We start from the raw sequence: 16,467 nt of genomic DNA, 5'->3' as shown, positions 1-16,467 counted from the left end.
CACTTTTCTTGATTTACCTCCATCAGGAATGCTCAAAGCCAAACATGTACAAATATACAAGAAATACTCAAGTTTCCAGCAAATTTGGTATTTTTTCCCCAAGGAAATATGACACTGAATTCAACATTAAATTTAAGGTTTTTTTTAAAAAGATATTGAGATGTACTTTTATTCATGTAACATGATTGTATCTGACAAATTGGTTGTATGTAGATTTATAGATTTTACACATAACAAATCAATAGAAATTTTGTAATTCATTTGGTATTATTTTTGTTTTTAGTAAACCACTCTAAAAACAATAACTATATAATAATACTATCACAGTGTAAAGATTCGCAATAAATAAGGATGTTTACAGAAATGTTTACTTTCATTTAAGGTCATACAGTTAATAATAATATTATGACAAACTCAAGGTGCTGGATCCTGTTATAGAGAATTTAATGAAATCATGATTCTAAAATAACACATGATGGCAGTGATGGATCTTTTGACAGACTCCATTAAAGGAGAAGGTAGAATTGGAGAACAAAATGGACCTAAAATCAAACGGTCTATTCAGAATCAAATTTTGAATCTCTGTGTTTTAATAAAATATTTTTGTAGGTGTTTATAACAGTAAATTCAGCAACAAGATGAAAGCAAAAGGAATCTTGACAACTTTGACTAGTACAGATTTAATAAAAAAAAATTAAAGAGAACAACTGTTGCTCAAAAGATATTTAAACAGCAAGTGTATTATGTATTCATTGGCAAACATAACTTTGGGAGTCACTTGTGCTGTGTATATTTAGCTAAAATATTTATCAAATTAGCCCATTCTAACTAAATATCTTAAAAATCTGGCTTATTATGTCACAATTATGACGTCACATTCAAATCATGTCTAAGTAATTTGGCTGATACGTTACATTTTCTGAAATCCTTAAACAAATATAATAAGTAACAGTATTGTGCATCATTTTATTTCCCATGATTTTTCAACCCAAAAAAATCCAAAGTGTACTTATTTATTCACAACTTTTCTAGACTTTGGTATTTTGGACTGGACAAAAGTTTGAATACCTGTCTATTGTTGAAGATGGTATACAGACCAATAGATGTTTTTTCCAGTTTTGCTTGATTATTGGGTTGCTGTTTGAATGAAATATTATCCACAATTTCTTTCACTAAGACTTTATTAAGAATAACTGTTAAGATATAAACTTACTTGGATGTTCTGGCAGATGGGACTGGAGATTCTATAATACTGTATCCTCCATCACTGTAATAAAATGGATATATATATATATATATATATATAAGTGCCTATAAATAGCAGCACATGACATACAAATCTATGGGAGTGTGGATTAATCAGTACAGAGATTAATTCAATTACACAAATAAAATTATAGATTGCCTAACAATGTAATTTTAACACACTATTTAATATGTAAATATAAGAATGTTTAAAATATTTACAAAATGATGAAAATATACGCAATATTTCGCTAGACCAACTAGCTTTATCAAGCGTGCATCTATCCCGGTGAAATCGGATGTAGATGATAAGAAACTTTTGCAGCTCAATGTATATGTTGAACTTAGCTGCCTTGAAAATAAGAATTTTTTTTAAGAAAATTTTGCAGCTCAATGTTTATGTTGAATTTGGATTGAGCTGCCTTAAAAATAAAAAAATAAATAAATTTTTGCAGCTCCATGTATATGTTGCTCTTGGATTTAGCTGCCTTAAAAATACATAATTGGAAGTTGAAATAAGCAACGTCCATTGGCCGATATTACGGGATAAAAAGGACGATGCTTTGTTTTTAAATTATTCTTTATCTTTCCTGTATCTTTTCTCGTCTTTTTCGTTAAGACCATCAGGTTCTAAAGTGTGGAGTTGGTGGATCCAAAAGTTTTCTCTTCTCCTTCTCGCCGTGGTGTCCCACTCGGTGTTGACTTCTATAATTTGGAAAGTGACATTTTCAAAAGGATGTTTCGTAGAACGAAGATGTCTTGTGAGAGGACAGTTTTTGTTGGTTTTGTACGATGAACGATGGTTATTAAGCCGAATATTAAATTTGTCCATTGTTTCTCCCACATACTGAATGCCACAAGTGTCACATGTTAATATATAAATTGAGTTCTCCGTTTTGCAGTTGGAATTTGAGTAGATGGTATAATTTTGTTTAGTACCGGAGCTGATGAAAGAACTGCTTGTATTGGCAGCTTTACAACACAAACAATTCCTTCGACCACATTGTTTGTAGCAACCGGGCGATGGAGTAGGCTGCTTTACTAATACAGAAGTCACTAATTTGTCACGGATGTTTTTAGGTCTTCTGAAGGCCATGACTGGTGGTGATGAAAATACTTTTTTTAGATTTAAATCATTTTCTATAATTTTCCAATGCTTCTGAACAATGGATGACACATTTTTAAAATCAGGATGGTAAGTGAGTACAAGGGGTGTTCTGTTAGCTGCTTTATTCTTATCTTTGTACTCAAGAAGTTCTTGGCGACTAGTTTTGTTTGCTCTTTCGAAAGCGCTATCAATGATGTTGTTATTGTATCCTCGAACAACTAGATGTTTACGAAGTTGTCCAAGTCTAGCATCTTTCGTATTTTCATTAGAGCATATTCTCTTGATTCGTAATGCCTGGCTGAATGGGATACCACGGGAGCAATGTTTAGGATGGCAACTTTTTGGAGAAAGGAATTGATGTTTGTCCGTTTGTTTGGTATGAAGGTCCGTTATAATGGTTCCGTTCTTGATGTAACTCGTAGTATCGAGGAAGTTAATTTTCTCCATAGAGAATTCAGATGTAAATTTTATTGAATGGTGGAAAGAGTTACAGTGTTCTAGAAATTCATTAAGATGTTCTTGTGAATCTGTCCATTTGAAATCAATATCGTCAATGAATCGGAACCATGATAAGGGCTGATATGGAGCACTAGCCAAGAGGCGTTTTTCAAGTTGGCCCATAAATATGTTGGCATATGACGGTGCCACTTTTGTGCCCATACTAGTACCGTCTATCTGGAGATAGTGTTTTTCATTGAAAGAGAAGTTGTTATTCTCCAGTACTAGTTTGAGAAGTGTAACAAGGCACTCGGTAGGAGGATTTTTTTCACTACGAGTGTTCCATGCCTCTTCACACGCTGCTATTCCTTCGTCTTGTGGAATGTTGGTATATACCAACATTCCACAAGACGAAGGAATAGCAGCGTGTGAAGAGGCATGGAACAGAGGCATGGAACACTCGTAGTGAAAAAAATCCTCCTACCGAGTGCCTTGTTACACTTCTCAAACTAGTACTGGAGAATAACAACTTCTCTTTCAATGAAAAACACTATCTCCAGATAGACGGTACTAGTATGGGCACAAAAATGGCACCGTCATATGCCAACATATTTATGGGCCAACTTGGCTAGTGCTCCATATCAGCCCTTATCATGGTTCCGATTCATTGACGATATTGATTTCAAATGGACAGATTCACAAGAACATCTTAATGAATTTCTAGAACACTGTAACTCTTTCCACCATTCAATAAAATTTACATCTGAATTCTCTATGGAGAAAATTAACTTCCTCGATACTACGAGTTACATCAAGAACGGAACCATTATAACGGACCTTCATACCAAACAAACGGACAAACATCAATTCCTTTCTCCAAAAAGTTGCCATCCTAAACATTGCTCCCGTGGTATCCCATTCAGCCAGGCATTACGAATCAAGAGAATATGCTCTAATGAAAATACGAAAGATGCTAGACTTGGACAACTTCGTAAACATCTAGTTGTTCGAGGATACAATAACAACATCATTGATAGCGCTTTCGAAAGAGCAAACAAAACTAGTCGCCAAGAACTTCTTGAGTACAAAGATAAGAATAAAGCAGCTAACAGAACACCCCTTGTACTCACTTACCATCCTGATTTTAAAAATGTGTCATCCATTGTTCAGAAGCATTGGAAAATTATAGAAAATGATTTAAATCTAAAAAAAGTATTTTCATCACCACCAGTCATGGCCTTCAGAAGACCTAAAAACATCCGTGACAAATTAGTGACTTCTGTATTAGTAAAGCAGCCTACTCCATCGCCCGGTTGCTACAAACAATGTGGTCGAAGGAATTGTTTGTGTTGTAAAGCTGCCAATACAAGCAGTTCTTTCATCAGCTCCGGTACTAAACAAAATTATACCATCTACTCAAATTCCAACTGCAAAACGGAGAACTCAATTTATATATTAACATGTGACACTTGTGGCATTCAGTATGTGGGAGAAACAATGGACAAATTTAATATTCGGCTTAATAACCATCGTTCATCGTACAAAACCAACAAAAACTGTCCTCTCACAAGACATCTTCGTTCTACGAAACATCCTTTTGAAAATGTCACTTTCCAAATTATAGAAGTCAACACCGAGTGGGACACCACGGCGAGAAGGAGAAGAGAAAACTTTTGGATCCACCAACTCCACACTTTAGAACCTGATGGTCTTAACGAAAAAGACGAGAAAAGATACAGGAAAGATAAAGAATAATTTAAAAACAAAGCATCGTCCTTTTTATCCCGTAATATCGGCCAATGGACGTTGCTTATTTCAACTTCCAATTATGTATTTTTAAGGCAGCTAAATCCAAGAGCAACATATACATGGAGCTGCAAAAATTTATTTATTTTTTTATTTTTAAGGCAGCTCAATCCAAATTCAACATAAACATTGAGCTGCAAAATTTTCTTAAAAAAAATTCTTATTTTCAAGGCAGCTAAGTTCAACATATACATTGAGCTGCAAAAGTTTCTTATCATCTACATCCGATTTCACCGGGATAGATGCACGCTTGATAAAGCTAGTTGGTCTAGCGAAATATTGCGTATATTTTCATCATTTTGTAAATATTTTAAACATTCTTATATTTACATATTAAATAGTGTGTTAAAATTACATTGTTAGGCAATCTATATATATATATATATATATATTAACACCATATAAAGGCATTAAAACTGGAAGTTGAATGTTCACAATTTTTGGAATTAGGCTTTACAATCTTAGTATCATGATTTTTTCTCTCTTTAAATTTATAATTATTTTTTTTTTTTTACAAATATCATCTATATATAATACTTCATGATAAAGGCTGTACTTTGACCTTTAGTTGTTAACATTTTTTACATTTTGACATGGATGGAGAGTTGTGGCATTGCCACTTATACCATATCTTTTTATCTATATACGAATTAAAATAGGATTATAAGCTATTACATATGAAATAAAATATTTCTTACCTGTCCAATATGAATGGAGAAGCAGCCCTTCCTGTGATTTCATCATCACTAAACATAGGACTATGGATATTTCCTCTTCCTACAGTCAGACTTGATGATGTTTCGCTGTGATCGTTATGTTCAATATCCTCACCATCCTGGTAATGAACACTGTCGTAATTCTCATGACGAATCTGTAAACAAAATTAACCTTCTAATGACAATATTATAAATGGTACATCCTTTTAATTAACATATATATAAGTTTTTAATTACAATATAAATGAAAGATGCCATAAATTATCACCTTTCACAAGGTCCCATCTACAGTACTAAATGACACAGCAAATCTGAAAAAAATTGTTTGTTCCGAAAAACATACATGTCAAATATTTAATCTTTTTTTCTGATACAAAATAACAAAATATTCCAAAACCGTGTTCATTTCAAGATAGAAATCATTACAGGATTTTTTGTTTGTTATTCATTTGAAAATCATAGAAAATGGGAATGAAGTACCCATAATTCTATCTAAAAAGTTCGCTACATTTAGAATCTTCTGTGAAAATAATTATAATTTACTACTTTTTTCCAATAATTTCTATTACAAGACAACTCACAACATTTCCATAAAATCTAATCAGAATGTCTAGTCTGACTGTTGTATAAAGTAGCTGGTATCGATGATCATTCAAGACTACAGATTTATTGTAAAAAAACGGAAGTAAAATAGGTGTAAAATTGTTATCTACCATTAACAAATTGTCTGTAATTCCAGAGGAAGGAAACAGTCCATGACCCAATCACTTTATGAAAACAGTATTGACAATCATGTTATACATTGAATGACAATTCTCAGACACAATGTTTGAGTGCTTAGATCATCATTAAACAAGTCAATACAAAAGATAATACAGTAACAGCGATCTCTACCTTGACACATTTTGTTTTTCTCTAACAGACCCAAAAGAAGGTGATCATCATATATAAGTGGACCTATTTTTGTTTCAATAATAAGTTACCCTTTAGTTTTAGATGTCTTGTTGTTTGTCTTTGCCTCAATAAAAACATCTTAATTTAGGATATTCTATCTTACTAAGAAAAATTCTCTTCATTACTGAGTCTGAAAACCATTACGTTACAGCCAAATACAATTATATTTCTAGAGTTGTAAATGGATCTTTACTCATGCATCATCAAATATGAACAAACAAATAAAAGCATGCTTGCGACCATGTAGATGTCTAAAAGAGGTTTTACCATAATCAATAATACCAGCATTGTTTAAACTGATCATGGTAAATACGTGTGCCTTTATTTAAATCTTACTTTTAATACATGTACTATGTAAATATTTACACATGCATATATATCATCCTGTAAATTCAATTTTTCATATTGTTTACATACTACTCCCATTTTCCACATGCAGACAGTATTTATTTACTTTCCATTATAAATGCTTTTAATATATTAGACTTAAAAGTATATTAATATGACTTTACAATTGAAATGTGACTTTAAAAGTTAAAAGTACAGAACTACTTAAGCTGTCATTTACAACTTTGCATACAGATTTGTAGAATAAGATTTTCTGTATATTTCTCATAATAAGCCAAAACAAATGACTACTAAAGTCTACTCAGTGATCTTTATTATATTCATACAAAACAACTTTTAATAAATGTATAATGTTATCCTTTCTCATTTGATAATAGAAGAAACTTAAGAACTTTGCTTACATGCTTACCTCAATAAATTCAATAAAGATGACAGTATTATACTATAGATGACAAAGTTACACTAAAGATGACAAAGTTACACTAAAGATGATAAAGTTACACTAAAGATGATAAAGTTACACTAAAGATGACAAAGTTACACTAAAGATAACAAAGTTACACTAAAGATGACAAGGTTACACTAAAGATGACAAAGTTACATTAGAGATGACAAAGCTACACAATAGATAACAGTGTTACACTATAGATGAAAAAGTTACACTATGGAAGACACAGTTATACTAAAGATGACAATGTTCCACTAGAGATGATAATCTTTACACTAAGAATAAAATCCTGGGACACCTAAAAAATTATATCACTAGTTTCTAGATAATGGTGACAGATTATGACTTATAATCATTTCAAACTATATTTACTGTGAAAGTTAGGAAGTCACAATCATTCCGTTCCCTATTTCCCTGTATGTATAACTTCATTTCCTAAAGAAAAGGACAGTCTCTTCGTCCACCAATATCAGGAAGATATGTATAACAAACTTGTTTTGAATGAATAAGATGGATTACTAAGTAAATAATAGTTAGGCTATTAACACTACTGGACATAACTATTTACTAATACTCTCGTATAAATTAGTGGTCATTATAAATAATACAGTAAGGTTATTAACCTTATAGGTCATCACTTTCTGGACATAAATATTTACTTATACTTTCTTGTATAAATTGGTAGTTATTAGTAAGAAGGATCTCAGAATGTTTCTCTAATTCTTAAATGAGCCTTAGCTTATTTGAATGTGGGTACATCTTGAAAGAGGAAAAAACCCTAAAAATTGAACTTAGTTTTAAATATAACAAGTGTATTGAAATTAGTCAGAACCTAAACTATTTATGAGTACCTTCCCATTCACCTTAGGAAATATCCCATAAATCTTACACAAAGATCAAAACATACCTCATACATACATGTGGATTTTATTACATAAAGGTACATGTAGTTAGAACCTGAAGTATTAATGAATTCCTTCCCATTCACCTTAGGTCAATTCAGTTGAATCTTAGACAAAGATACAGGTTTTATTTCCATTTTCTTTGAGATATATATTATTTAAGAAGGCAGGACAAGTTATGTTTTCACTTTAACACAGTGTTGGGTCCTTCTACTATAACTGTAAACGCAGCAATGGCACTGGGTGTCTTCAAGAAATTTATAATGTGCACATGATTGTTTATTTAAAGGTACAAGATGTAAGACAATTAATTATATGTAAAAAAGCTTTACAAATAAATCAAAGTCCCATGTTTTGAATGTGGAAATGGAAGATTAATTTCTTTTCAAACCTTTTTAATAATAATGCCATTTATCATGTTTATAGCTTGTTTAAAATCTAAATAAGTATATGCAGAGCATATCATTTTCTTGCTTTCATAGTTCAATTTTTCAAGATTCAACAATCCAAAGCTGAAAAATTAGTAAAATTAACATTCATACATGAAAAACTCTTGAAAGTAAAAGTATTATTTTTTTGGAATGAATCTCAACTTCATTTAGATAAAATCTTAAAACGTACGGGAATTTTGAATTGGAATAAAAAGGTTGAATAATGAAGTTATTAAGATTTAGATATGAGCTTCAATATTCTAGAAAAAAGTAAAATCACAAAAATACTGAACTCTGAGGAAGATTCAAAACAGAAGGTCTCTACCAAATGCTCAAACACATCAAATGAATAGATAGCAACTGTCATATTCCTGACTTGGTACAAGCATTTTCTTATGTATAAAATGATGGATTAAACCTGGTTTCAAAGCTAGCTAAACCTCTCACTTGTATGACAGTCACATCAAATTCCAAGATATAGTCTGAACATCCACCCTGGTACAATCTAGTGATAACAGCTAACCTACATTAGCACAAAGATGGTACTTAGATGGTGACAGACTGTCAAAACATTCTGTTTGAGCATCTGTTCATCCAACAAAAGGGGCAGTTTGTAGTCTAAGCATTAAAAAATGAGCGAGTGAGAGATTTAATTTTAATTAGATTGAAGGTAGAAGAAACCAGCATAACATATTTGGTCATTATGTCAATTCGTCTTTAGGGCAATTGTTCAATACTGAAAATTTTTCTTAAAACTTGACTACAGTTATTGTTGGGAGCATACAATGATGACTTAAACACACAAAAATAATACAATAAATATACTGTAGAAGTTTCTGTTGAAAAAAAGGGGGCATAATAAGTAAGCAAATAAAATACTAAGATTTACTATAAATTGAGAGGTTAATTCTGCTGGTCAATTTTAATAATTTTTGTAAACCACATGCACAGATTCTAAAAGATAATAAATGGTAACATATCCAGATATGGGGTAGAATGTTTGGTAATATATAACTACTGAGAAAAATGTGGCAGAATCTACAAATCCAATTGTCTTGGAGATAAGAACAGGACTTTAATATGACTACTTCTAGAAGCAAAGGAAATAATGCTATACAAAAAACTAATTGATTGTAAGAACATGGCTACAATGTTTTATCCACAAGAAAAGAAATGAACAGAATAATAACATAATGAATATAAATATTCAAAATAAATAGATGATATGTATACTGTAGCTTTAAAAAGCTTAGTAGAAATTGAGTGCTTTTGCAAATGATACAACTATAAAATTATGAATGTCCAATATCACCAACAAATAATACCTTAATAAAAGAATAGTGTAATTGTAATAGAATGGATAAAAAGATTAACCTAGTCTATGATAATAATCATTTCTTATTGATTTTAATGAAGTCCACAACATCATCATAGACCATTGCATAATAGACAAGTTTATCAAGTACCCAGACATAAGATTAAAATCCACATAAATCAAATTTACTAGCCATTCCCATCACTCTTTTAATTAGTTCAAGGTAAAACACTTGTTATTCTTTAGGTGTATAGGGAAAACGGTAGTATTTATTCTGCCATAGGCGACAATACTAACATTTTCTAAATTTACCAGTTTTTATAATAAAAACTTGGATAAAACAGTTATGTGTGGTGTTTGTACTTTATTACTGTATTCTAAAAATTGAAGCCAAATAGTATCATGACCAATTTCCAACGGAGCTGGTTTATGTTATCCATGCCCACTGTCATTTTGCACCAAATTTAGAAAATTTTGGAAGCCTTTTCAAATAATTCTCTAGAAAATATTTCAATAGGTTTTAAAATTTATATTGTAAATATACAAACTGCAGTTATTCATAGATAAATAAAAAATATATTGTACCCTTACATCCAATCACAGCGCTCATAAGTTGACTTCCTTCACCTGTCTTGGGTACACAAAAGGCCAACCTAATGCTGGGAAAATGTAATACTACCGTTTTCCCTATACTGTGACACAAAGCTATAAAGAATTCTTATGACCCCATCAATGCAATACTGGGTTATTGTGGAAACCTTGACTATAACTAATACTTGTATATCCCCATTACTTAAAGAAACATGGATAATTGTATGTCCCCACCCCAACATGCTGATTTACCTCTTTCTCTACTTCTTTCAGATAAGGCTAAAGGAACAACCTGTTTCCAACTATATCTTATCTTATTTAAGAATAATGATAAACATTTCCATTTAAACAAATAAAAATGACAATTCTATTCAATTTGTATACATTTTATCCAAAATTTACAACATAAGCACAAATTCAAGATTTGTCATACTAATCTCCATTCCATGCTTTAGTATATGCCATATTGTGGTTCAAAATTTCAGAGCTGGTTATAAAATCCATTATTCTATCTTGAGATTATAAAAACAAGGATATTAGACACATAAAACATTAAATCTGCAAAATACTCAGCTGTAAAGTTGCCTTTGTTGCCTGTATTAATCTATGAAAAAGCTGAATTATGTCCCTTGGGAGTATTAAATTCCAACAAAAGTCCTTTCAAACAGTACAAAATGACAAATTGTATATGCCTGATGTAATAAAAGATAGAAACTACAAAATGAAGCACTATTGAAATATTTGTTGCATGAATTGCCAACAATGTGAGCAATTCTTTACACAGGAGAGTATAAATTCTATCTAAATTTAGCCTCCAGTGGGCCTCTTTTTTTCTTAGAGGAACAATTCTAACAGTGAAAATGCTTCTAGTATGACCAAATACTGTCTTACTATATAAACAGTACAAACTTAATCAGACAATATCCAATTTTAATAGATTGTGTCAAGGGAAATACCCAATTTATACATTTAGGGAATTACAGAGCAAAAAAGGCAAATATTTCAGTTAAAAATATATGTCGCGACTTAAAATCTGGGTTTTCAAATTGAATTAATCATTGCGAATGGTGAAAACAAATACAAAAGAACAATAATTTGGTGCAGTTTATACAATATAGTTAATATTGACACCCTAGAATAAAGTTTTATAGCAGTACCCATCAATTTGACTTATTATGATGACTCAGCACTTTTCTCAACACTGTACTGTCCTCAGATAAAAATTTCTATTCTTAGTGATAAAAATTAATTGTTCTTATCAAATGCTTCAAAATAGTATAATATGACTGAAGTCTGATTGATTTTGATTTCCCTTGCTATCTTGAGTATAGGGAAAACGGTAGTATTTATTTTGCCATAGGCGACAATACTAACATTTTCTAAATTTACCAGTTTTTATAATAAAAACTTGGATAAAACAGTTATGTGTGGTGTTTGTACTTTATTACTGTATTCTAAAAATTGAAGCCAAATAGTATCATGACCAATTTCCAACGGAGCTGGTTTATGTTATCCATGCCCACCGTCATTTTGCACCAAATTTAGAAAATTTTGGAAGCCTTTTCAAATAATTCTCTAGAAAATATTTCAATAGGTTTTAAAATTTATATTGTAAATATACAAACTGCAGTTATTCATAGATAAATAAAAAATATATTGTACCCTTACATCCAATCACAGCGCTCATAAGTTGACTTCCTTCACCTGTCTTGGGTACACAAAAGGCCAACCTAATGCTGGGAAAATGTAATACTACCGTTTTCCCTATACATTTGTAGTGTTACATTATTAAACAGTGTTTATATTTGTTTCAAGGATTTCATCCTTTGATATCTAGAAATAATGCAAGCTTTAAAAGTCTTACTCAACTCCAGCTTGTAATTCAGTGTAAATATAGGATCTGAAATTACCATTTTTAATATTTTTTAGAAACCTCCGTTCTGAAAATTCTGAAAATGTTCTGAAATTTTTCTATACTTCCACAAGCTTTAAAGAAATGTATGGAGATTTTATAAGTTATAAGTTATAAGACAGTTTTTAAGCAAAAATCCCTTTTACTTTTCATGTAAATTGTGATATGTCACTTGCAATCATATCACTTAAACTTACAAAACTGCATTTAATTCTTATAAGTACCATATATTTCCACTTTCAATATAACACAGCCAGTAGTTTATGTTTAGACATTTGTGTTATACAGTACTAAAAAGATTTAGTGGTATAATGGATACATGAAGACGTGCAAAGCAGAGATAAGAACACACATATATATAGTGATTGACATCGTACCTTCCTTGGTGATGGTACAGGTTTATCCTCAATATAAACTTTAGGTGGGGGAGGACGAGGAGGAGGAGGTGTTTTCTGGTTTTTCCTCAGCTGTAAACAACAATTATATTTAAACCTTACTTTCATTTATATTTGGCATGACATCAAAAGATCGACGTAGGATAAAAAACTTAAATCAAATAGTTTGGAGGTTAACATTGCTGCAAGTTTTGTTAATTCAAAAAAGATTTTACATATACTGTGGATTCATTATTATTCGTTGGATACCAATTTTCGTGGATTTCGTGGGAACAGTTGAACAACGAAATTAAATGTTCAACGAATGACAAATTTTCAATAGGCTTGTATGTAGATTTCGGCAAAACCACGAAATCAAATATCCACGAACATGTAAGTTTTCCTCAATCCACGAAAATTGGTACCCACAAAAATAAATGAATCCACAGTATCCATATAGGTAAATCAATTTTTCCCAAATTAAGTTAAGAGGGGGGTTGGGGGGAGGCAGTGAAAACACTATGTGAATTAAGTTTTTTATCCTTCATTGAACTTTTGATGTCGTCTCTAATAGAACACAATATATCTGTATCGAAACTCACATTTAAATTCTCATCCAAACTCCTTTTGTTAAAACAAGGATCAACAACTTGAAAAACTGATATTACACAGATTTTCTCAAGATTTATTGTATTTACAAATATTTCTAAAAGCACAGCAAATCTATAAAATCTTAGCTAGCATTTACACACACATGAATACACATTTTCATTTCATGAATACTACAATTGTTTTCAAGGGCATATGTACCAGCTTTATAAACTACTAATGCATCATAAACACATACAGAATATTGAAGCATCATTCAGGACAAGACCAGAAAGTCTATATGTGTATCATACTTTTTTCACATTTATAAATTTAAGATTTAATATGAGTAAATAAACCAAAAAAACATACATGCAGGTTACTGTTATTAATACAACTTAGATATAAAACTATTACTGGTTATGTATAAAATTTCTCACTACTAACATGCAGATTATATATAGTGCGAGTAAGTATTCAGATCAGTTTTTCCTTATCCCTTTTGGTGATATTTCATTCCATATCCTTCTTTGCATGTACTAATATTTGACTAGATTGACTACACTTATAAATGTAAATGCACCCATTTAAAAGCATGAATATCTTGTTACTATTTCTTACCCATTGTAACTCTGGTGGATCTTCATTTTCATCCCTAAATAAACTATTGTAATGAGCTATGAACTTATACACTACTTGGTTTATAGCACCTTGGTCCCTCAAACCATCAATTCCCTGTGCACATCTGTAACAAAATAATAAGTTGTATGTTTGATTACAGCTGATTGCATAAAGAGTGTAGGTAAAGGTTAGATCTTTGGTTAGCTTGCTTGCTAGCTGAACCAAGAAGTCATTATTAGGTAAGGTATACTACCCTCATTTATACCAAATATAGTAATAACAGTAAAATTCAATGGGTAACCAGATGCTCCGCAGGGCATAGCTTTATACGACCGCAGAGGTTGAACCCTGAACGGTTGGGGCAAGTATGGACACAACATTCAAGCTGGATTCAGCTCTAAATTTGGATTGTGATTAAATATTTGACACAGCATAGGTTTCTGACACAGAATGAATGTGTTCTAATGAACTTAAAATTTTTGTTTTCTCTTAGAGCAATTCACTATGCTGTTGAACATTAATCCTCTCAAAAAAATGTTTGAAGAAATTTTCAATTTATGAAATTTCATTTCAAATGAGAAAATTGAACCCATTTTTTTAAATCACATCCCCCTTTCCCTTATTCCAAATTATCTCAATTAAATTTCTAATGGAGTTTGCAACAATAACTACTCATTTAAATACATCATAAAATATTAAGATGTAAAAAAACTGCTTGTTATCACTGAATGGTAAAGATTATTTTAATTTATCAGTTGGTAGTAAAAAGTGAATATACATTGTATATAACAAAGATTTGAGTTGATTCTGGACAAAGAAAGATAACTCCAATTAAAAAAATATATTGCTATTTCACAATATTGTGCAATTAGATATTTCTTGCTTACTATTCTGGACAAAGAAAGATAACTCTTATTAAAAAAAAATATTGCTATTTCACAATATTGTGCAATTAGATATTTCTTGCCATTGTGCAATACTGTGCAATTGAAAAGACTTGCTATTGCACAATACTTAATATAATATTTTAGATCCTGATTTGGACCAACTTGAAAACTGGGCCCATAATCAAAAATCTAAGTACATGTTTGGATTCAGCATATCAAAGAACCCCAAGATTTCAATTTTTGTTAAAATCAAACTAAGTTTAATTTTGGACCCTTTGGACTTTAATGTAGACCAATTTGAAAACAGGACCAAAAATGAGGAATCTACATACACAGTTAGATTTGGCATATCAAAGAACCCCATTTATTCAATTTTTAATGAAATCAAACAAAGTTTAATTTTGGACCCCGATTTGGACCAACTTGAAAACTGGGCCAATAATCAAGAATCTAAATACATTTTTAGATTCAGCATATCAAAGAACCCAACCGATTAATTTTTTGTCAAAATCAAACTAAGTTTAATTTTGGACCTTTGGACCTTAATGTAGACCAATTTGAAAATGGACCAAAAATTAAGAATCTACATACACAGTTAGATTCCGCATATCAAAGAACCCCAATTATTCAATTCTTGATGAAATCAAACAAAGTTTAATTTGGGACCCTTTGGGCCCCTTTTTCCTAAACTGTTAGGACCAAAACTCCCAAAATCAATACCAACCTTCCTTTTATGGTTATAAACCTTGTGTTTAAATTTCATAGATTTCTATTTACTTGTACTAAAGTTATGGTGCGAAAACCAAGAAAAATGCTTATTTGGGTCCCTTTTTGGCCCCTAATTCCTAAACTGTTGGGACCTTAACTCCCAAAATCAGTACCAACCTTCCTTTTGTGGTCATAAACATTGTGTATAAATTTCATTGATTTCTATTAACTTAAACTAAAGTTATTGTGCGAAAACCAAGAATAATGCTTATTTGGGCCCTTTTTTGGCCCCTAATTCCTCAACTGTTGAAACCAAAACTCCCAAAATCAATCCCAACCTTTCTTTTGTGGTCATAAACCTTTTGTCAAAATTTCATAAATTTCTATTAATTTAAACTAAAGTTATAGCGCGAAAACCAAGAAAATGCTTATTTGGGCCCTTTTTGGCCCCTTATTCCTAAAATGTTTGGACCAAAACTCCCAAAATCAATACCAACCTTCCTTTTGTGGTCATAAACCTTGTGTTAAAATTTCATAGATTTCTATTCACTTTTACTAAAGTTAGAGTGCGAAAACTAAAAGTATTCGAACGACGACGACGACAACGACGACGCAGACGACAACGCCAACGTGATAGCAATATACGATGAAAATTTTTTCAAAATTTGCGGTCGTATAAAAACCTATACATGTCTCTTAAGCAGATGCTGAACCATTAAAATGAGGCCTAGAATGGAAACTTCTTAACATATGGCATTTGTATAATTGGTATGAAGCATCTATGTCTTCTCCCTTTTAAAATATTAAGCTTATTACAAACATTTTACTTATAAGTGGCCTTCACTACAAGCCAATTGTCATCTTTGGGTTTCTTTGAAAGAGAGAAATCAGATCTCAGCTAGAACATTCAGACTATGGTTTTCATGATTAGTTCTTTGATTTTTGAAGGAGATAGTTTTTTTTAATGTTTAATGACTAAGTAGAAGCCAAGCAATACTGATCAGTATGTTAACTTAATTTCATGTAACTTCAACTCATATTACGGTAATTTTAATAACTACTGTATTATAACCAG

At 31.2% G+C, this 16,467-nt stretch overlaps 1 protein-coding gene across 6 annotated transcripts in view; it reads right to left on the bottom strand.

Annotated features, from left to right (window-relative positions):
* The window catches only part of LOC134725433 (protein FAM13B-like), a 78,219-nt gene that overhangs the window by 24,141 nt on the left and 37,611 nt on the right, over positions 1 to 16,467 (bottom strand). For 5 of the 6 annotated variants that reach the window (XM_063589240.1, XM_063589242.1, XM_063589241.1 and 2 more), the window contains 4 exons: positions 13,798 to 13,921; positions 12,592 to 12,681; positions 5,296 to 5,468; positions 1,214 to 1,267 (listed from right to left, as the gene is read on the bottom strand). In XM_063589240.1, the coding sequence (XP_063445310.1) occupies positions 1,214 to 1,267; positions 5,296 to 5,468; positions 12,592 to 12,681; positions 13,798 to 13,921 (441 nt within the window). The remainder of the gene's footprint in view (positions 1 to 1,213; positions 1,268 to 5,295; positions 5,469 to 12,591; positions 12,682 to 13,797; positions 13,922 to 16,467) is intronic. The other variant, XM_063589244.1, reaches the window with a different exon arrangement.

The sequence above is a fragment of the Mytilus trossulus genome, chromosome 7 (genome assembly GCF_036588685.1).
Source record: "Mytilus trossulus isolate FHL-02 chromosome 7, PNRI_Mtr1.1.1.hap1, whole genome shotgun sequence".
Taxonomy (NCBI): Eukaryota; Metazoa; Mollusca; class Bivalvia; order Mytilida; family Mytilidae; genus Mytilus; species Mytilus trossulus.
The sequence above is the reverse complement of the archived record's forward strand: the minus strand, read 5'-3'. Positions and strand labels throughout refer to the sequence as shown.